This window comes from Astatotilapia calliptera, chromosome 16, assembly GCF_900246225.1.
Source record: "Astatotilapia calliptera chromosome 16, fAstCal1.2, whole genome shotgun sequence".
Taxonomy (NCBI): Eukaryota; Metazoa; Chordata; class Actinopteri; order Cichliformes; family Cichlidae; genus Astatotilapia; species Astatotilapia calliptera.
In genome coordinates, this window is record NC_039317.1 from 25,717,998 (window position 1) to 25,738,519 (window position 20,522).

Genomic DNA, 20,522 nt, shown 5'->3' on the forward strand with positions numbered 1-20,522 from the left:
AATAATATTTACATCCTATGTAAAAAGTAAAAACAAAATCAGCACTGCTCTTCTCATGAACAAAAAATGACTGTAGTTTACAGCATTTGGAGAGGTAATAGAACTATTAATGAGTATTATGTAATAACGAAGTTGTGGTTACCATCCTAGCTACAGGTCTACAGGTCAAAAACTACTTAATGCCCCTTAACACTGAGATAATAGATCAAACCGTTTCTACAGTACCTTTAGAGATCAATTTATTATTAGCTTTCACCTGCAAATAGCTGCTTTTGTACCAGTGCCTGGTGCAGCTGAGCTCTGCTGTTCCCTAAAGTTTAGGACGTCTTGGTAGTACTATCTCCTGTTGTAGAGGTCTTTGCGTTTTCGCAGTTCCTCCAGCACCCTTGCCCTAAACTGGGTCCAGTCTTCTTCCTGGAATTGCTGGACACCCAGAGCCAGGTGGAGCTCTGCAGAGTGGCTGCGCAGGAAAGGATTGTACTGCTTCTCTTCTCCAATCGTGGAGGGACACTGGAAATAAAGAGCACGTCAAAACGCAGCCCACCTCAAAGGCTCTTGATTGAACAGTGTCAATCATTTGCAGAAAGATTAAAAATAAATAAATCTATCATAGAAGATAAAATAAGTGATTTCTGTTACTCCCTTCCCCATCACAAAACAGACAATGCATTTCTGCAGATGGCATCACCGTGAGTATTAAGAAAACACAGCAGCTAATTTGTTACCAGGATACACTGACGTTAATTTGGCAATAAACCTAAACAAAACAGAGACATATCACAACAGGAAAAGCTCAACCTGGATTCCTAGACATCTGCTTCCTCTTTCCAGCATCACAGCACAAAGGGATGCTTGAATAAAACTCGGTTATTTGTTAATAATGCTTGGTCTGTTCCTACTGTGACAAGCCGAAAACAATCTGTTAAGTCAGACTTTCTATCCCTTACCAATAACAGTTTAAAATCCGCCAATGAGATCTAGAATTAGCAAATGCATCAACCTTAATTTGAAAATCCTAGATGCTTTTCAGGAAAGGTCACCTTTGACTTTGAGGTCAAGGTCTCCAGGATTTAAACCTGTCCAAGAGTTTTAGTAATTGCATGGCATGAAGTTGAGAATCCTAGGTGACTTCCTTCTTGAGTTAATGCGCTCACAAGATTTTTAGAAAACTTGACCTCTGACCTCTGACCTTGAGGTCGAGGTAAATGATGTTCAAACTTGTTAGAGACTTTGAGTAGATGCAACTGTGGTATCGATTTTAAAATCCTACTTTACTTGTTAAGTTCTCGCATTCGCAATCTTGGGTGTCCACGCCGCATGGCATTTAGTTTTTATTCAAAGGACCTGCTTAACCGAGTGAGTCACAGCAGTGCTACAGTTTCTGATACATTTGGTCAAATACAAATGCAGTGTTTCAGAAGTTTAAGTCATCACCTTCAGGCAGCTCTGCTACAAGGAAAACTTTACAGTTTTCATACATGTTTTTTTGGTGTACTATATATCTGATCTTTTTAATAAATAATACTCAAAGATCAAACTCAGGTGACTGATATAAATAAGCAAAAGACTACGTGTGAAACGTGAAAACATGCAGACTGCAGAGGAAATGTTATGGTCATTCAATAAGTTTTGGAGGTGGAAATCATCAACTGGAAGCTCCAATCTTGTGAAACTGCCTTTAGAGGCATGTATTGATAACAGATAAAAAACTAATCTAAATTCAGGATGGGCACTTCACTGAACAGCAAACCTTTGCTCTGCTGCAGACTATATCACAGATGGACTCGACTGAGCCTGGAAGAAGGGAAAGCGAGAGGGCGGCATGCACTCAAGAGTGCTGTCAGCACGAACGCTGTACGCAACTGATAAGCCCTTATTTCAGGTGTTGGACAACATGAATCCTGGGATGGCTCGCTTGAGAGGCATAACAATGGTGATACATCATTCTCACCGTGCACAGCTTCTGGCCTCGCTGCTGCAGCACCCACTGATATTTGTTTTCCCTGGCTGTGTTGTGCGGCTCAACCTCAGCAGCAAACAGCAGGTTGTCCTCTGCATACTCATGACCTGCGGGACAGCCAGTGGACACACAAGAAAAATATCACAGCCACATGTACAACCATACTTAAAAGCCTAAAAAAACCAAAGAATTCCCTATGCAACCCGTTCTTATGGTTTGGCTGTATATATATATAAAACACTTTTTTAAAAGCAAAGACATATTAAAACCACAACTTCATCCGCAGCACACAAACATAATTTTTTGACACTGAATCAGACAACTGAAAGGATTCTCCTACCAGGCCATAATAGAGTATCATCAGTCAAGGAGCCAACTGTGTCCAGAGATGACAGCATTGTTGTTGCACTGCCTTCAAACATTCTCCCTAGAAACAATAAAGACAGGTTAACAAAGAGATTCCAATTTCCAAACAGGGTTCCTGAAGCATTCATATGGTCTAATCTTTAGTATTACCAGGATATTTTCATTACTGCTATAGTTAGATTGTCAAATTGGTTAATTGGAAGATAAAAATGTCCAATTTCTCAAAGGTCATGCGGATAACCACTAGCTATTAAGACACTATCTACTGTACAAACTCTGTATAATACTTTCAGCTTCTCTCTTACTTCTCAAAGGGGTCATCACATCAGATGGATCCACACATAGATTTTACCCAAGGCTGGGTTTGTGTCTCCTGCTGATCTCAATATTTTGTGCATAATGAAAATGTATTAACCACTAAATTGCTATACAAAATCTATTGTATATTAAAGAACATGTTAAAAAAAGCCATTGGCATTACAAGGTAACCAAAACAGGCCACTAAATATACAATACTATAATTAAGTATATATTTTAAGTGCTTTTTGACGCAACTGATTAAATTATTTCAAGTCTTATAAAAAAAACTATGTTACATTAAGTTATGCAAAGGAAATCTAATCAGCATTTCCGATGAAATATGAAAAGGTGTAATTTGCATGCAACAGTATTCAGTTAAGATGGTGCTGACTTGCATTAGCAATGTTAAACTTGCTTTTGAATGAGGTAATCGGGTTGTGAACCAAAAATGACAGATGTGAATGCAGAAAAGGCATCAGGTCAAAGATCCTTTTTAAAATTGCACTGATTGAAACACTGATGACAGATAGGTTTCTCGTATATATCACATAGTACAATTAAGTCAAAATCACGCTTCCTTGGTATCACACTTATGCATTTTAGCTGACTTTTAGACTGTGCAATCATCAGGTTCTCAGACTTCAGCAGTTTTACAGTATAGAAAAAAAAAAAGCCCACAAAAACTCTAAAAACGTCACACCAGTTTGTTTTTTTTTAAGTTGCTTTTACTCAAGCATAACATATATTTTGATCAAATTGCCAGGAATAAGAGGGCAATGCGTAGACTTCTGTTAAGGTAACACAACTATAACTACGTGCAGACAAATTGTGCTTGCATGCATAGTCACTCCCTGTAGAGAACAATTTTGAGCCAGTAAAACCAAGAGAACCTGTGTAGAATGATTCCACATCAAACAAACTATTTCATCCTGCATTTTCAGTAACTCTGAAAAAAACAAAAAGAAGCAAACAGCTAGAATAATTCCTCTTGATCTGGTTTTCTGCATAACTTACCACATCCTGAGAGAAACACCAGGTCACCAGAGAAGAGGCTGGAGGGGGCACCGACCGTTTGACCATCCAAGAGGTAGATCATGTGGCCTACCGTGTGTCCAGGGGTAAAGAGGGCCTTAAAGCGCATACGCCCAACTGTTACCGAGTCATTGTGTGAGAGAGGGCTGGAAAGAAAAATAAGTAATGAAAAAACCTAAACCAAGAAGTGTGGAGTTACTGATTTTTAGTGAAAATTAAAAGATTAAAAATAACTGAAATAGACTTCCATTTCTGACATGTACCAGTTGAGCAAAGGTATCAAAAACGACTACCTTCCCATATTATTTTTACATTATTAGAAAAAAAATGTGAAAAACAAAATCTTTAGTGTGGTGGTTTGGAAGTCCTATGATAACCCTCCATCCCCTCAGACATAACAGAATAGTCACTCATGCCACGATAATTTAGTGTGAAGTCAGCTGCCACCACTACTGACAGTGGGAACAAAACAGGACTAAGTACAGTAAGAATGATTCAAAGTGAGCCAGTGTGCTATACTGTGCAAGCTGGGACTTACTGCGTGAGGCCAGGAATGTTATCAGCCGCATTTCCATAAACTCGGCATGAGCTGTGCAGCCGTTTCAACCCTTTGTTTCCCCCACTGTGGTCCCTGTACACGGATCACAAAGAAGGTTCACGCAGCAATTTAGACAATATCCACACATTACAGATACAAAACACCTATTTTTTTTAAAAAAACACTGTGCTTATTTTAATCAACCTGAACGCAGGACTTTCAAAATGTGGGGAAAACATCTATAAATACAAATGCATGGCATTCTTTTAATCTGCAGTACGGCAATAATAAGTCTAACCTCTTGTGTTAGAGATGTGAATCACATTTTTATTTTACTATACCTATTATTATATGATTTTTTAACCTTTTGTGACATGCTGAGTCTTGTATGATTATCACATTAACATATTTTTAGATTTTTTTGCCTTCAACTGTAAATTATGTCCTCGAAGTTAAACATTTTCAATATCTGTCTTATCCAATAAGATAAAGTTACCTCGGGAATTTTTTTAGCTACAAAAGGAGATGGTAAAGTACATCAAAACTGTCACCAAGACCTACTATAAATGTTACCAGTGTCATATTGAATGGGGTCAAGTTGGCAATGACATCCAATCTGTTCCTAATATTGCAGCAATTTACTGTTATAAATATTCAATAGCCACATTAAACTATTATATTTGCACTGATCAACCTTCCTGTTCTATAGGAATATAACCAGAATACAATGAGCTGGCAGCCCATGAAGTCCCTTCAAGTTGTAATCATTAATAAAGACTCGTTCAGACTGATGGCAAGATGTTGGCAATCTCTCTGCATTTATACATTTACAATCTGTCTCATAGTAATTCCAGTCAGTCCAAGCCAGACTGCATCTGTTTGCAGAAAGGTTGCCTCTTATCAGGTGAGATACTGTAAGCCCTCTTGTTCACAGTATTTCCAAAATAAAATATCGATAATTGGTGTCCCTGTATCAATATAACATTGCTATGCTAAATATCACAATACTATGCTGTCTTTCCCCCCTACTCCTTTTTTATACATACAAATTACATGAAACTCACCAGTGCTTGTGTGTACATAGTATTGCTTCTAACATTACTCCTTCTGCCTCGAGGACTGCCTGAAATGAATAAAAGAAAATATAAATAAATCGGGTGTTGGTAAAACCTTCAGTCAACACTTCAGATTCATGACACATCACAGCGTTATTATACTTGTGTCTTTAATAAGGCAAGATACCATGGATACAAAACACACTCATTCACAACAGCTGGCTACGGACAGTCAACAGCTGCAGCTGAAGTAAAACACATGGTTGTAAGGAAAAATGACAGTGCAGAGATACCAGCTGTAAGAGAGAGAGGCTCCAATGTCAATGAGCCCTACAATTACAATCAAGCTTTCAATACAACTCAATTTTTTTGTTTACACACCTCGTACTTTTATAAATACAGCAATAATTCTATACAGGCTTTCATATATTGTTTGTAACTCACACTATTTATACATTTTAACCCCATCTATGTCCTGTATGTGTTACTAAACTGGCTTTGAACTGAATGACAATCATCACACTTTAATAGTATTATTCCAACTCCCCTAAAAAATATTTCGTTTTCTTAAAGATCTTAATACTAGATATTATACATTTCATATAATAGCTTTAAGGATCAGAGTTGTGGTACATATACAAAATAAAGCTGAACTAGAAGCAAAGCAATCATTTCTCACTAATATCAGGCGATATCTGTCCTGACTTCTCTGCAGCAACATGTTCTGAAGAAAAAACAACCTTTCCCTTGGAACTAACTACACAGTTACTGATTGCTGTTTTCAGCGCAATAGCCTAAATCTATTAACCCATTCAAAGACACATAAGTGACATCAGAGGCACTCACCTGAACTATCTGAGGGTCTGCAGGGTCTACAACGACTGCGATGCTCGAGGCTCTGTCGATGATAAGGTAGCTGTAGTTGTCAGAGAGCACAGAGATAGGAATTATTTTAACACCTGTGGGCAGAGAAAGAAATGACATAATAATTATTCGGGACAACATTAAACATGCACTAATAAAAATATCCATCTTTAATGAAACAAATGCTAGAATTTTGTACTGATAGTAATAACAATTGGTTCTATGGTATGTACAGCGTGTGACAGCAAGGCATTGTTTGGCCCAGTGTCACCAAGTTAAACCAGTAATTGTTGCATATACCATTGAACTCCACGGGATCTGTAGCTGAATGCCCTCCAGGGTAATTTTCACGAGCTTTCCGCATTTGCCGTTTGTAGTACATGTAGCCAAGTCTGGTCTTAGTGTAGAGTGTGTACCTGGGAGACAATTGGAAATGTTATGTCCCAATAGTAAAAGCTGTTAACATTATTAACCTCGCCATGCAGTTACTGTCATTTCTTTGGTTTGTTGAATGAGCACAATTGACGTAACTTCAATGGTTGGTATGCAAACGTCTCTTAAAATAAAGTTGAAGCCACTGCAGCATATGCTGATGAAAAAAATGGCATTATCGCGAGAAGAGCCTCACAGCAGAATACCAACAGCTGTACTTTTCAAATGGTCTTGACTAAATTAAATTACGTGGGATAAATCTATAGCACATAAAAATGGCTAGATGTTGCTAAGCTACGCCAAGAGAATCGCCAAGGAAACGACAGAAATCTCTGTCGCCAAGGAAAGTGGCGCCATACTCACGCTATTCGGAACAAGGGCTTCTCCGTTCGGGCCATTATCTTGCTGAACAGTTTTCTCCAAAACACCTGTCCTGTCCGTCTGTAGCGAAGGCACAAACAAAAACAGATGAAGGATGAAGTGGCTACCAGTGTTATTATCCAGTCAGGAAGCGCCATAGCCTCTGAGCGGAACGTAATGACGTATACAGCGACACGTCACAACAGTCCCCTGGTGACTTTTAGGCTCACTACCGGTGTTGTGCTCACCTGATTTCTCATGTTTACGTTTTCTTTTATGTATTAAAACAGAGTATATTATAATTTTTTCTGTATATTTTCATTATACATTTTTCCCATCACATTTTGCTTAGGTTTAGGCAGCAGAACCACTTGGGAAGTAGTAGTAGTAAATTAAATGAAATTTAAAAAAAGGGTTTTGACAGTCTGTCAGGCAAACTTTAACATGCATATGAACTAGCAAAAATACTGTGTGATTTTGCCTGTTTTATATCCAAATCCACTTTGCTTCAAGAAACACATAAAATGGGAATTTCTGTTTTTAGAATCACATTTCTTTCTGGTGTAAATGTTGAATAATTATCTGTCTGTTGTTATAACCGTATTGTAGGTTAATTGTAATGATTTTTGTAGTACAAGAAAAAATACATTGACATATAATTATGACTTACAATTACCCTTAGACAAAATGCCAAAGCTGACTAGGTATCAAGGAAGCACTGGCATTTAACTAATTGTAGAGGGAGGTACAACCAGTAGTTTGTGTTTTGGTAATATTGGTACTTTTTAACAGGAGGCGACATGAGTAACCAGTCTCATCTTTCTGAGAGTAGCAGTAACAGTGTGAGTTTCAGCCAGCATATCCAGTTACAAAGGATGACATCCTCCTGTTGTGCACGGCTGCAAATCTCCAAGGCAGGACTGAAGGACAGTGAACCCAACTCAGGCGCAAGCCACAAGGTAAGTAACCTTTTCTGCTTTGTTTTCATTTGTTTTCTGGGTGATCAGATCATAACAAACCAAAAGTGGGTCAAAGAGATTACTTGAGTGCAGTGTTGTAGTGTTTTAAAATTTGTATATAATGTATGGCTGGGTTTTAAAAATAACACAGGCTTAATTTCCTGTTCACAATCGGCAGTATGCTTGCTTTTTTCTCTTTTCCTATCTTAAAAATTCTTAAGTACAGTACTAATTTTCACAAGTAATCTGACTAGACTACATACAAAAAGAAAAATGTATGCAGTCTGGCCTTTTCAGACCGGTGAGGTGCTGTAGAGGGATTCGACTGCTCTTACAGGTGCTTTAATAGAATAAATGAAACTGAAGGTGAGCTCAGGATTGCATATTGAAAGAAGAAAAATCATAACTTTAGATGGGGGAACTTTCCTTGGCCTCCAAGTGTCCACATATACTTCATTCTTAAATTAAACAGAATTACAGTCATTGGTTTCTACTCTCATACTTTGCGTGACCCTTCGTATATTTTATCAAGCAATAAATGTGAACACATGGCATGACTGTGCCTTCCAGACACAATAATGTTTAAGTTGTTTCAATGTGTCTTGTGAAACTATATGTTGAATTACAACCAAGAGCTGAGTGAAACTATAATTCAAGCTGGGACATTATCTCATCTTTGTTATTGCAACAGCACCAGACTGCTAGACCTTTTTTCAGCCCTTCAAAATATTGCAGTTTCATTACATGTGGCCCAATTATCCCGAACAAACGTGCGCACTTTAATTTAAAATATTTATAGTAGTCAAATTAATTTTTAATTAGCAAGTGACTCACACTTAAAGTACAAGTGTAAGGAGACCAAGGGTGTCTGCGGTGTTACAGTACATACAGATATACAGCATGATAACAAAATTACATTTTTAATGTTAAATTTCAATGTAATTTATTATTGTGAGTTCCAAGTTTTCAAAAATATGACATGGCTGTCGCTGTAGCAGGGAAAATCTTCCACACATACCCCACATACACATGTACAAAGCCAGAAATATGGAATAATACCTTTATCTAATACAGTTTTTAAACCAAAGAGGGAAAAACAGTGAGCTTTATGCACAGTGAGAGGCTTTTGTACTCAAGAACTGTGCAAAAGTATCAAAATAACACATATGCACACGTTCCTGCTCCTGACTGCCACTTATTTTTCAGCATTTATCTGCCTTCTCTTTTTTATTCCCTCCCTCTTTTCTCCATCGTTCCTTTTCATCTGTTCAGCGTGTCTAACGTTACCTGGTTCGTGTCGCCTGCCTTGCTGAGAGAGACAGACAGAGCGACATGCGCACAGTTTTGCATGTCTTTGATGTGGTAGATTTGCGTGGTTCCTGCGTGGTGCTTGAACCAGCTGAAAGTTCACAGCAAGCCAAAACGTCCCCGAGGCCACCAGGACGTCCTGTAGAGACAGCCTTCCTTATTTTCTTTACAGCCACTGGAAACGAGCCAGACTTTAGAATTCTGTTATTCGGTGCTGATTTCTGAGAATCACATGTGAAACACAGAAAAACAGATAATAATGTTGTGCACAAGGAGGGACTTGTGATCACCCTTTCTGAAACTAGGGTGACCACATAGTTTCCAGGAAATAATACCACAGAATTAAGCAATGCAACATACTGTGATTTACGATGTAATATAGTAGGAAGATTTTATTTTGTAATTGTGAAAATGGAAAGTCAGCAATAACTAGTGGATAGTGAAAAGATGTAAGTCTGACATAGCTTTGTACCACTCATCCTGTCTTTAGGGTAGTCCAGAAAAATGATGACATCTAAAATTGACAGTCCTCCCCCCTACGAGGAAGCACTGCATCATCCTAAGTGTGATAACTTCCCCTACCAGCCACAGCATGGCTCTCCTCTTCCCCCACCTCCATCTTACAGTCCCAGTCCTGGCTACTGGGGCCAAGGGGGTGTCTACCCGCCGATCAGCATGTGTCAAGGCCCTGGCCTTCCTCCATCTGGGATGCCCACCACAATACCGACTCTGTCTGCTGGACTGCCTGCCTCCAACCCAGGTTCTTAGCGAGTGGCACAGTCTTGAAGTAATCACACCCTGCAATATATTTAGATTAGGTGTAACAAGGATAAATTACCACTTGGCTCTTCCAAATTCTGCAGGAGAGATGGAGGATTTTCTCAGCACCCAGTGGGAAAGCACATCTGTTCGGCACGCCTTCATCAGAAAAGTAAGAGTTTGTAACTGTGTGTTTTAACTTGCTCTTTGTGCCAGTGACAATCCTGCTGCTCTGATCTTTCTTTTTTTCTTTTTTTTTGGACAGGTTTACTTAATTTTATCAGCACAGCTTGCTGTCACCTTCTCAGTTGTTGCTGTCTTTACGTTTGTGTAAGTTTCCCCATTTGTACATCCATCCACTGATGAATGTATCTGGTGAAGGGTAAGGAACACAGTCTGCCCTTTGGTGATGCCATGTATCTGCTTTCACAGTGACCCAGTGAGGATGTTTGTCATCAGTTACCCTGGCATCTACTGGGCATCTTTGTGAGTTACTTTTAAGAAACAGCCGCACAGTTTTAGTGCAATTACATCAATTGATAAAAAAAAAAACACACATGTGAAGAATATGATGTATGTAATAATAATCACAGTGGTGAATCTCTCCGTAGTGTGGTTTACTTTGTGGTTTACTGCATTCTCATCTGCTGCAAAGAGCCGAGGTAAGCAAGGCCAAATAAGTTGGAAAAATTAAGTTGTTTTATTATTGCTATTATTATGGTGTATTCAAATTTTCATAAACAGTGATGTTTGTGGTTTCTGTACTTTTTAGGAGGCGTTTTCCATGGAATCTTGTGCTGCTTGGAGTATTTGTAAGTGTTGTTTATTAGACTAAGGGTCAGACATTGACACTAGTAATGCCACAGCAGATATATATGTGCAGAACTAACATAGTGTGAGGTGCTGAAGACTGAAAAAGTAAAGTCAGTAGAAAAAAGACATCTCTAAAAAGTGCTAAAACTCACTCTGACATTTAAGACGCATTGTATTCATGTTTGATCTTGCAGACTCTTGCCTTGTCTTACATGGCCGGAGCAGTTTCAAGGTTTGTTTATTGGCTTTATTCAGGCAACAGCTCAAAACAGCACATTTTGATCCTGATGGTATATATGTGCCTTTTTTTTTGTTTCGTTTTAATTGCTACATGTATCCTTTACAGCTATTATGGAACCAAAGCAGTGTTTATCGCCATGGGAGTAACAGCATTAGTCTGTATAGCTGTGACAGTCTTCTGCTTCCAAACTAAGGTACACGGAGATGTAAACTGTCTCGCTGTAGCTCAGTAGCCTGTGGCTTGTCAGAGGATGTCTTTGTTGTCGGTGTAAAAGAACTCCTTTGTCTTGCATTACAATGGGGGCACTGAAATCCTTTAAATATTTATAACATTTTGGGATAAGATGCGAATCCAACTTCTCTGTCTGATGCAACTCGAGATACACAAGTTACATTTTTGGCTTCTACAAGACACGTTTCACACACGCACACACATATATTTCTCTTTCACCTTATTCTGATCCTCTTTCACAATAGTCTCACTGCTCTTTCATGTAGCTTGAAGCATATCAGCTTCACTTTCATCCCCTTAATGACTTGTTTCTCATCACAGGTGGACTTCACCTCCTGCGGGGGATTCCTCTGCATTGCGGCCGTTCTGCTCATGATCATTGGGATTGTTACAGCCATCGTCCTCTCCTTCCAATATGTGAGCCTGCTCTGGTCAAGTCATTTAATTTATTCTGTCTACTCGTGTTTCTCTGCGTGAGGAACAGCAGCTCCCAAGGGTGTATCTGTGTGACTGATTTCACATTCAGGAGCCTTTCTTATGTCACTCAACAGGTCCCCTGGCTGCATATGCTCTACGCTGCAATTGGAGCCATCGTTTACACTCTGGTGAGTCCACACTCACACAAAATTAGACCGAGTATTTCTTCTTGGTATTATGAGTCTGTTGTTGAAAAGCAAGCGAGACATTAGCAGTCCTTACACCCCCAATACATAGCTATTTAGGAGCCCTAAATAATGTGGTGATAATCTACTATTCATCATCGTATTTGTCTTGATTTTGATTGGTCTATCAAATAAAAAAACAAGAAGGGAACACTCAATCTTCAGTTTAACACAAAGTCTGTTAACTTCAGAGATATCAGGATGTCCAGATAGAAAGCATAAACTATTGTGAATCCAATAAAAAAGTGATAACAGTTGCACTGGAAAGGCAACAACAAGACAACCTCCAGAAAGGGAAGGTTTTTTGATGGATTTTTCTCTAGTTTTGCTTTTTGCTGGGTCCTTTTTGCTACTTGGTAGCATGAGACAGCACCTGCAGCCTCCACAGGTTGCTCAGCTCCATCAGTAAGGCACAGATTTGCCATGTCGACAGGCCCGTTACACGAGCAGCACTGCCAGAGCCCTAAAAAGTGACCTCAATCAGGTTATTTGTGCATGTTTACAACCAAAATGTCATCAAGAGACTCCTTGAGCATGACATGAAGGCTCAGTGTTCCTAGGTGGGTTCTGTGGTCAGAAACCAGCATTGTGTAACTCAGCTGGCAGGTTCACCACTAACACAGTGTTCTTTTCACGGATGATGTTGCAAGAAGCTAACATTTATTAGGGTGTCTCCTCTCCATTTCACCTCTGTCACATGCTTTCTTTAGTAAAGGAGGTAAAATCACAGTTTTCCCTAATCGAACAGACGGATATTCCTGAAGTTCCAACTATGATGTTCAAGTGTTCCTTTAATTTTTTGCGCAGTGTATAAAGTGAATTGGGCTTTTTTTTTGGGACATTTTATCATTTCCTGTTACAAACATGATTTCCACATTCATTGTCCCAATAGGTCTTTTAAACAGGTAATCTCACTGTATACATGTTATAGCACTGTTTAATGTGGTTTTCCCATAATGCTGGGGATTGTCTGACCTTTGCTTTTGTACCATTATATTCAAAATATAATTTACCCAAACTTTTTACCTTAGCCTTTGCTTACCATTCCTGTCAGTCTCAGCTATAGTTGAAATTTTGTGTTAATGAGTAAATATTAACACAGCAACACACGAAAAGGGTTAAACTAAACGCACCACCACATGGTAAGGACAGAATCACAAAGCTATTAGTACAGTTGTAGCCTCACATGATACAGGATGTAAATTTTCTTGTTGGTCATAGTGAGTGACACGTAACAGTCCAAAAACCAAAAGTTTTAATTAATGGTCACAAACATGACAAAAGGCTAGAAATGTTGCAGCATTTTTCCTTGTATTCATGTTTTTATGTCAATTTCCTCTTTCCTTTTCTTCCTTATATTAGTTTTTAGTGTACAACACCCAACTTCTTATCGGAAATCGGGAGTTGGCCATCAGCCCAGAGGAGTACGTCTATGGAGCGCTTTCTCTTTATGTTGATATTGTTCACATCTTCCTCTTCATCCTTCAAGTCAGCGGAGCTGCGACTGAATGAGCCAGCGGTTGGAGTTTGTATATTGTATTTGCTGGCAGACACACAGCAAACTGTCAGAAAGATTATTACTTTATTATTATTTATTATTTTTTCTACATCAGTAACACTCGAGCACTTTGTTTGTTGGGCTGTATGTAGCAGGACTGCAGCCGCAAAGCTTACACTTAGCCCGTGTAAAGGAAGAGAGCTGCTTAAGCTTTGCACATTTGTATAGCTGCATTTTAATATTTATGTGCACGTTAAGGAGTGTAGTACTCTCAACTATTACTTCGATCAAACCTCCTCATTAACAAAGTGTTTCTGCCTCCAAAAAAGGGAACAAAGCCATTTATAGATCAACACATTTGTTTTTATTATTGTCAGTGCTTAGACTTACAAAACATGTGTAGTTGGAGGCATACTGCTGGACACCACAATCATTAGTCAAACATCTGTGCTGGTAGTAAGACGGTCTAAGATCTGTTTGTTATGTACTTTTCATTTTTCCAAAGAGAAAACCCAGAGAACACTGACTCACCGATTAAAAAAAAAAAAAAAAAAAAGAGTTGTCTTCTTGAATCACTGGCCATTTCCTTTGTTCTCTTTAATGTTTCTGTTATTTGTTGTTGTTAGAAAACGATGCACACCGATCAATAAATCATACCTTACTGTTATAACTGCTTCCTTCATGTCGGTGGTTAATTACAGTAACACGTTAAGAGTTCTAGGGTGGCATTAGCTCCTATAAATGTTCTCCCTTCCTTGATTGTGGATTAGTATTGTTTCCCGTCACCAGTATTTATGTGTCGTCCACACCAGAAGGTTTAAGGTGTCAGGCGCTTGGGGTCACGTGGGAACATGGAGGTCTGCCGAACGTTGTGGAGACCCAGGTAGAGCATGCAGACTCTCTCCAGGCCTGTGAAGGATGACATCTTTATCAGTTTTTTATTCTTACAAAAAAACAAAAACCATTCCTGTAGTTCCCCCGACAAAACATATTTCTTACCAATGCCTCCGCCGCCATGTGGGGGAGCTCCATACCGGAAGGAGTCGATGTATGCCTTGATCTTCTCCAGATCTGTACAACAAACAAAGGAGAGGCACAAAAATTTTCTAGTGTTGTTCCGCTGATTGCCAACAGAGGGAGACAAATCATTTGAATTTCACTCAATGCTCCTCAAAAAGAAATGGAAACATCTCTTTTTCTTACCGATCTGATGGTGGATGGCTCTTTCTGTCAGCAGCTGAGCATCGTGGACTCTCTGAGCTCCGGAGAGAATCTCTTCTCCTCTCATGAACATGTCATAAGAATTGGAGTATTTCTAGACAAAAATAAAACAAACTCAGAAATCAGGTTTTTCTCACATGTGATGATGACAGGAGGGGGTTAAAAAAAAGAAAAGAAAAGAAAATTAAAGTCAACCAGACAAGGTAACGCTGGCACAAAACTTGGGTAACAACAATGATTATGACAGGAAGAGAATGAAATGAAACCGTATTCATTTTTTAAAGCCAAATATTAACAGAAATATCAGTCTGGCAATTGAAATTCACACAGGTAGCATAAAGAATGTAGTAAACTGGCAATTTTGTGGCATCGCTCATGGATGCTGATGTTTTTTCTTGACTTGTCGGGACAATAAAAAAAAAAAAAAAAAAAGCATTACGTTGCCCACAGGAGCCACAGTGCAAATTTGAGAGGCTGGTGTGTTTGGTATGTTTGATGTGTGAGTGAAAGACTTACAGGGTTGCTTGGATCAGGCATTGTGTAAAACGGTCTAACAGCCAGCGGGTACTTATCAAGCACATAGAAGTCAGTATCATACTGTGGAGAGGGGGGGAAAAAAGAGGAGTGAGAGTCAATAACTGCATACAAAAGGATTAATAGAGACATACACGTATCCTTTTCTTTATTTATGTGATGCAACTGTGAGCTTGAATATTAAAATACTTCTCCAGGATACTGTAGAGTCTTTATCTTACAGCATAAAGCAGCTTTTACTGAAGGAGGTCGTCTGAAGAAGACTAACGGCTCATATATACAAATTCTGGAGTTCTAATATCCAAAATGGCTTTTTACTACTTTTAAAAATCACTCGTGTTTTTATCTGACCTTCATACATAAAGGCTACGTGATCCATTGTTGGATCATGTCACATTCATAATTTTGACATTCAATGAGTAAATCACATTTGAAAACAAACCTTTTCCTTGACGAGGCGGCCAAGCAGCTTCTCATTGGGTGTACTACAAAACAGCAAAAATACATTGAGTTTAATAAAGACAGACACATCTCACATTGTTAAAATATTACTTAAACTGATTGTAATCAGTGAATCATCTACAGTTATTATTTCTCAGACTGTTTTTTTAACGTCACTGCTCCAACTGTACTGCAGATTACAGCTTTGATCACAAGGATTACTTAAATGCTGAGTTACTGATGTGATCTTTCACATCCTCACTTTAAGCACATGTTACAATTTACTTCTGCTTTTATCAAAAGAAATCATCTGACAAGATGAGTTGGCTGTGGGGGAAAGGCTGTGTGATGTATTCTAACCTGAGGTCATCCTCGTCACCCATTTCGACCCCGGCCTCACGCAGCATGGCCACAGCCTCGGTGTACTCCAGTCTAAGAGTCGGCTCCAGGAATTTGAAAGGCTCACTTGGGAACTGCTTATTCACCGTCTGGATCTCTGTCTGGAAGCTGACGCAGAGGCACATGCATTGAGTTTCCAGAGTGTTGAGAGGACATGACGCTGACTTTAATTCATTTTCCTGGGAAATTTCCCCAAACCACTAATTTTTTTAACCCAAACATAAAACTTCACATACACCAATAGTTTTCCCAATCATGATTGGAGTATGTAATGGTGATTTATATCTATGTAAAAATACTTGTTACACGTGTTACTGTGAAAAAGGGTCATGTCGCCCCTGATTTCTTCATATTTTGCTTCCAAGGAGACATGCTGTCTTAAAAAGCTTTAAAGTGGTATTGGGTAATAGTTCTCCGGTTTTCTGAACCACTTTCAAAGTTTTTCTGTGGACATTGATGGTTTGTTCTCTCATTTTATGTCCAGTGGTTGTATCTGGACTTAAAATGACTGACCCGTGAATAAAACACTGACCCATAAATAATTAATGCACAAAAAGCCTCCCAACTCAAAGGGCAAACCAGTGTTGTGTCTAAACATAACAGACAACTTAGCAAAGAACCAATCTAAATTGTATCTTTGTGCACTTTGTTAGCCTGATGCAACCCCCCCCCCCCCCATTTTTTCCACTGTCTTTAGTTTAATCTACAAAAAATGACAATGATAACACAGTTTGATGGGCATAAAAAGGATAATTTTGCACTAAAAAGGTGATTCCCAAAAGGCTATTAGCCAAAAAACTTGGCATAACTTGGCACGGTGTGGAGTACGCACCTAAAAAAAATGCAGTAAAATAGACAAGTGGAGGACAAATGAAGAAGTAGCAGGCCTAAAATTCTACATGAAAAGCATCTGAAAGTCATACCCTTAATAAACAATTCAGCTAAGAAGTGAAACAGGGCCTGAGAAGTGCATTTTTCTGGAGCCTCATCAGAAAAGATCTCAAGAAGCCATTTTAAAGGAGGGGAATTTGTGATAAAAGGCCAAACTACACAAGGAATGAACTGAAACTCATCGGCTACAGGTCCGATGGACTGATGAATACATAAATTTGAAATTCGTGGCTCAAATTATTGTCAGTACACATGGTGGATGTCACAAGACATGCCCCTTTTTCTAAAAACAAAAAAAGAAATGAGGGGTGATGCAAGACTTCTGCACAGTACTGCACGTACCGGTACACAAACAAAAACTACAATCTACCATCGAAGGACTCACAATTCTGTCCAGATAGAGACAAATACCAGACTAATTGTTCACATAATGGTCACAACCCACATTTGACTCTATTTTCTTGGCCAAGCTGTCCTAATGCCTTTCACTAATTTCTGATTCTTTTATATCACAATTAGAAACATTATGACACCAAAAAGAGATTTTTAACAACTAAATTATATTTTTTAAAGACACCTAACAAATTTCACTTGTATTTACTGTGAAATTAAAAGGAGATGCCAAACAGAGCATGGAAAGGATAAAGTCATCTGTGCTTCATGTGTTAAAACAGAAGTACAAAACGCATGCAAAACACTTTCACACGTCAAGAGAAACAGTCTGGAAAGTCATGAGAACAAAGGGCAAAAAGTCAAATGGGCCTGAGAAAGAGGAACAGTGGTCACAACCTGAAACTAACTAACGTCACAGACATTAAAAAGGGAATTCAAATTAAGCTAGTTGACACCTTACTCAGTGTTCCACTGATTTAACATGGTTCCTAAGGGGATTTACTTTATAATAAAAGACTTGTAATCACAGAATAAAGCATGAAGCACTGCAAACCCCCTTCTGAGTTTTCACTGTAATAAATACGTCCAAAAAACCACTGACATTCACAGACGTATGTCGTCAGAAACGTTACAGTTTCCACACAGAAAGAGTTTCGCCCAGTATTCCTCTTTTATTTTAACCTTTGATGTTGAAGCTCTTAATGCCTACTGTACCGAGTTCCACCACACGGAGGCAATAAAACCACATCCTATCGTCATCTTGCTGGCAGTTCACTAAACAGTTGGAGTGGAAATTGCTGACATTCATCTAAGCAGACAGCCATATGTGATGACATTTAATTAATCTAGATTTAGCAGTTACATAGTTTTACTTAGACGTACACACTTTGACATTTTGCTGGCTGTAAAACTAAATAATTCAGCTGAGTGTGTTGCAGAAGTTGGTCTGCAACACACCAACAGTTTTAGGTTCATCTTTTACCTTAACTCAATAAATGTGTATCTTACTTGTCTCTCAAGCCCTTGAAGATCTGCACCATGGTGTCAGTGATAGAGTCGATCACTTCGTGGTAATGGTAGTTGAAGGCCATCTCAATATCCAGACCCACAAACTCGGTCAGGTGACGGTGCGTGTTGGAGTCTTCCGCCCTGAAAACTGAAATGACGCTGATTTAATACGAGTGCCAAAACAAAGCAAACTGCGGTGGCGTGGAAGCAACGAAAGGTTTCTGCTCATCTCCGGGAATAAAGTGTCATTTCCATTGTACTCGAAATTCCTAAATTTGGACGGCTCACAAAACAGAAGCCCATATAAAGGATCATCAAGCTTACAACCTGGCTTCTGAATCACCGCCACGTAAAGGTTTGTGAAACAATGATGTGTAGATGAGCGGCATTGAAAGTTGACGATAATCAAAACGCACTGTGAAATGTAGGTGCTTGCACTATGGCTGATTGAGAGGTACTTTAGAAACTCTGTATGAACGCGGCTGCCAATAAATAATTCCTGACTACTGTGTTATTCTAAAGCAGAGTACTTTACAAGTACTTGTATGGTGAATTAATAACATCATGGCTTCTACTTTCATTTAGTGGGAGTTAACGGTCATACTCGAGGACGGCTGCTCGATTGCTGTTTTTACAGGTTTACAGACTGTCAAAAGTGTTCTTAAAAAGGCACGGACACATCTGATTAAATGTGTTTCTGTATCTACATACTGTGGCTGGATTACCTGGAAACCACGCATGTGTACATGCACACAGTTTCACAATGACTGAGATTCAGAAAATACAACCATGCATACAAAGTTTTATTCAATTGTGTCTGAAACAAAGTGTAAATGTTCATTCCTGCTTTTGTATTCACACAGTGTTTGTCTAGAACCTGGAAAGTATTATGCGTCTGACCCTGCATATATTTCAACAAACTGGAAAACTAAAATGATTCCAAGCATAAATATGGAGATGTATGCTTCTCCGCAAGAAGATATGCTTCACATTTACTTCCGCTTCTTCCCTGGTGAACCTTTTTTAGTTGATTTCAGACAGTGGCGATATAGTTGTAGAACCTACAACTAAGTACATGTTGTACTTTGCCACTGGGATTTAGAGGAGTGTTGATCCCACTTCTCCTTACATGCTGAATCAGTGAGTCTGTAAGTAAGGCAACCGTGGTGAGGACATTGTTGCCTCAGAAGCAGTAATGACCTTAAGCCCTTTGATTTCTCTGTGGTGTTACACACAACAAAACAAAAACTTCAGTCCAGTCAGTGGAATACCGAATGTGGATCCTTGTCCCAGATGTTTTATTTGATCTTGGGCGAGAATCCTGTATCGAATGAAAATCAGATACGAGTAGCAATCTAAAAAAAACATAAAAAAATTCACGACTATGTATAGAATAAATACTTTATGCACACAGATGAAGGCAGAGTTTGCTTAGATAATCAGATGGTGGCAGTGTTTGCTTGGATTTCCCCTAAACTCGGCTCTATAAAGTCTTTTACAAGTCCCACTGTGTCACTATCACACAGCTCTACAGCAGCTTTGACACAGTAAAAGCATCACAGGGAGGTCTGTTAAACTTTAACAGTCTAAATGCATTTAGTGACATTTTAAAACCGTTTTCACTTAATAGGGTCTAAATTTTTCATTATCCTCTCGCGTCTCTTTTTCCTGTTTGCCAGTGTATAAGGTGACATACTGGGGGGAGGGGCTTACCTGGACCTACACAGAAGACCTTGTCAAAGTCAGCACAGATGCACATCTGCTTGTAGAGCTGAGGCGACTGAGCCAGGAAGGCGCTGGTTTTAAAGTACGACACTGTGAAAACATTTGCGCCACCTTCACTGGCAGCTAAAAAAGGACAAAGAAAATTTAATGACAAAGAGAAAAACATGAGGAAAAACAGCTATTACTGTCAAAACCTCACCCATCCCACCTAATGATATATACTGTGAATTTATTAGATGTTTCAGTAGGGACTATAATTGGCTAGCATACACACAAATAAATACCATCATTTTTTTTAAAGGCCAGGCCTCTGATAATGGTTGGAGAGAGTCCAGAGTAAAAAAAACTGTGGTGGAAAAAGTTTCAAAGTAAAAGTCTTATGACATAACTGTTGTCCACTGAAACACTCAGGCTTTTAATTTGAAACATCTACAGGATTTGTAGATTAGTGACGCTATTACACGACGAGTGCGTTTTATGACCATCGCTAGCAAAGAACGGTGCGTTCGGGGAGATGCTGACAGATTGTCTG

The 20,522-nt window shown here is 39.0% G+C and overlaps 3 protein-coding genes across 5 annotated transcripts in view; 1 reads left to right on the forward strand and 2 right to left on the reverse strand.

The window, feature by feature from the left end:
- Positions 1-7,115, reverse strand: pnkd (PNKD metallo-beta-lactamase domain containing). Of its 2 annotated transcripts, none has more exons than XM_026143953.1 (9): positions 6,911-7,115; positions 6,416-6,531; positions 6,098-6,210; positions 5,261-5,319; positions 4,197-4,289; positions 3,641-3,804; positions 2,301-2,387; positions 1,952-2,067; positions 1-510 (listed from the first exon to the last, which is right to left on the reverse strand). In XM_026143953.1, exons 1-9 carry the CDS (start codon positions 7,063-7,065, stop codon positions 337-339), a joined length of 1,077 nt encoding a protein of 358 aa, XP_025999738.1. In that variant the 5' UTR covers positions 7,066-7,115; the 3' UTR covers positions 1-336. The 2 variants fall into 2 exon arrangements, with proteins under 2 accessions (XP_025999738.1, XP_025999739.1); XM_026143954.1 differs by lacking the exon at positions 6,911-7,115 and adding an exon at positions 6,647-6,904.
- Positions 7,059-13,895, forward strand: LOC113007415 (protein lifeguard 3-like). Of its 2 annotated transcripts, XM_026143956.1 has the most exons (13): positions 7,059-7,120; positions 7,700-7,866; positions 9,665-9,934; positions 10,038-10,105; positions 10,199-10,263; positions 10,366-10,419; positions 10,545-10,595; positions 10,706-10,745; positions 10,941-10,978; positions 11,093-11,180; positions 11,540-11,635; positions 11,770-11,823; positions 13,243-13,895. In XM_026143956.1, exons 3-13 carry the CDS (start codon positions 9,679-9,681, stop codon positions 13,390-13,392), a joined length of 960 nt encoding a protein of 319 aa, XP_025999741.1. In that variant the 5' UTR covers positions 7,059-7,120; positions 7,700-7,866; positions 9,665-9,678; the 3' UTR covers positions 13,393-13,895. The 2 variants fall into 2 exon arrangements, with proteins under 2 accessions (XP_025999741.1, XP_025999740.1); XM_026143955.1 differs by lacking the exons at positions 7,059-7,120; positions 7,700-7,866 and having other exon boundaries at positions 9,709-10,105.
- dars1 (aspartyl-tRNA synthetase 1) overlaps positions 13,720-20,522 on the reverse strand; it is a 31,658-nt gene continuing 24,855 nt past the window's right edge. Inside the window, exons 11-18 of the mRNA XM_026143952.1 lie at positions 19,979-20,113; positions 18,266-18,413; positions 15,935-16,081; positions 15,576-15,618; positions 15,116-15,196; positions 14,582-14,693; positions 14,378-14,449; positions 13,720-14,287 (exon numbers count right to left, since the gene is read on the reverse strand). Of these exons, the coding sequence (XP_025999737.1) occupies positions 14,196-14,287; positions 14,378-14,449; positions 14,582-14,693; positions 15,116-15,196; positions 15,576-15,618; positions 15,935-16,081; positions 18,266-18,413; positions 19,979-20,113 (830 nt within the window). The 3' untranslated portion in view covers positions 13,720-14,195. The remainder of the gene's footprint in view (positions 14,288-14,377; positions 14,450-14,581; positions 14,694-15,115; positions 15,197-15,575; positions 15,619-15,934; positions 16,082-18,265; positions 18,414-19,978; positions 20,114-20,522) is intronic.

Coding starts and splice junctions, on each gene's coding strand:
- pnkd (XM_026143953.1), bottom strand. CDS start 7,065: ATGGCGCTTCCTGACTGGATAATAACACTGGTAGCCACTTCATCCTTC. Junction 2,388..3,640: donor GGTGTTTCTCTCAGGATGTG/GTAAGTTATGCA, acceptor TATTGTTTCTAG/GGAGAATGTTTGAAGGCAGT. Junction 2,068..2,300: donor TGATACTCTATTATGGCCTG/GTAGGAGAATCC, acceptor GCTGTCCCGCAG/GTCATGAGTATGCAGAGGAC.
- LOC113007415 (XM_026143955.1), top strand. CDS start 9,767: ATGGCTCTCCTCTTCCCCCACCTCCATCTTACAGTCCCAGTCCTGGCT. Junction 10,106..10,198: donor GGCACGCCTTCATCAGAAAA/GTAAGAGTTTGT, acceptor TTTTTTGGACAG/GTTTACTTAATTTTATCAGC. Junction 11,181..11,539: donor TCTTCTGCTTCCAAACTAAG/GTACACGGAGAT, acceptor TTCTCATCACAG/GTGGACTTCACCTCCTGCGG.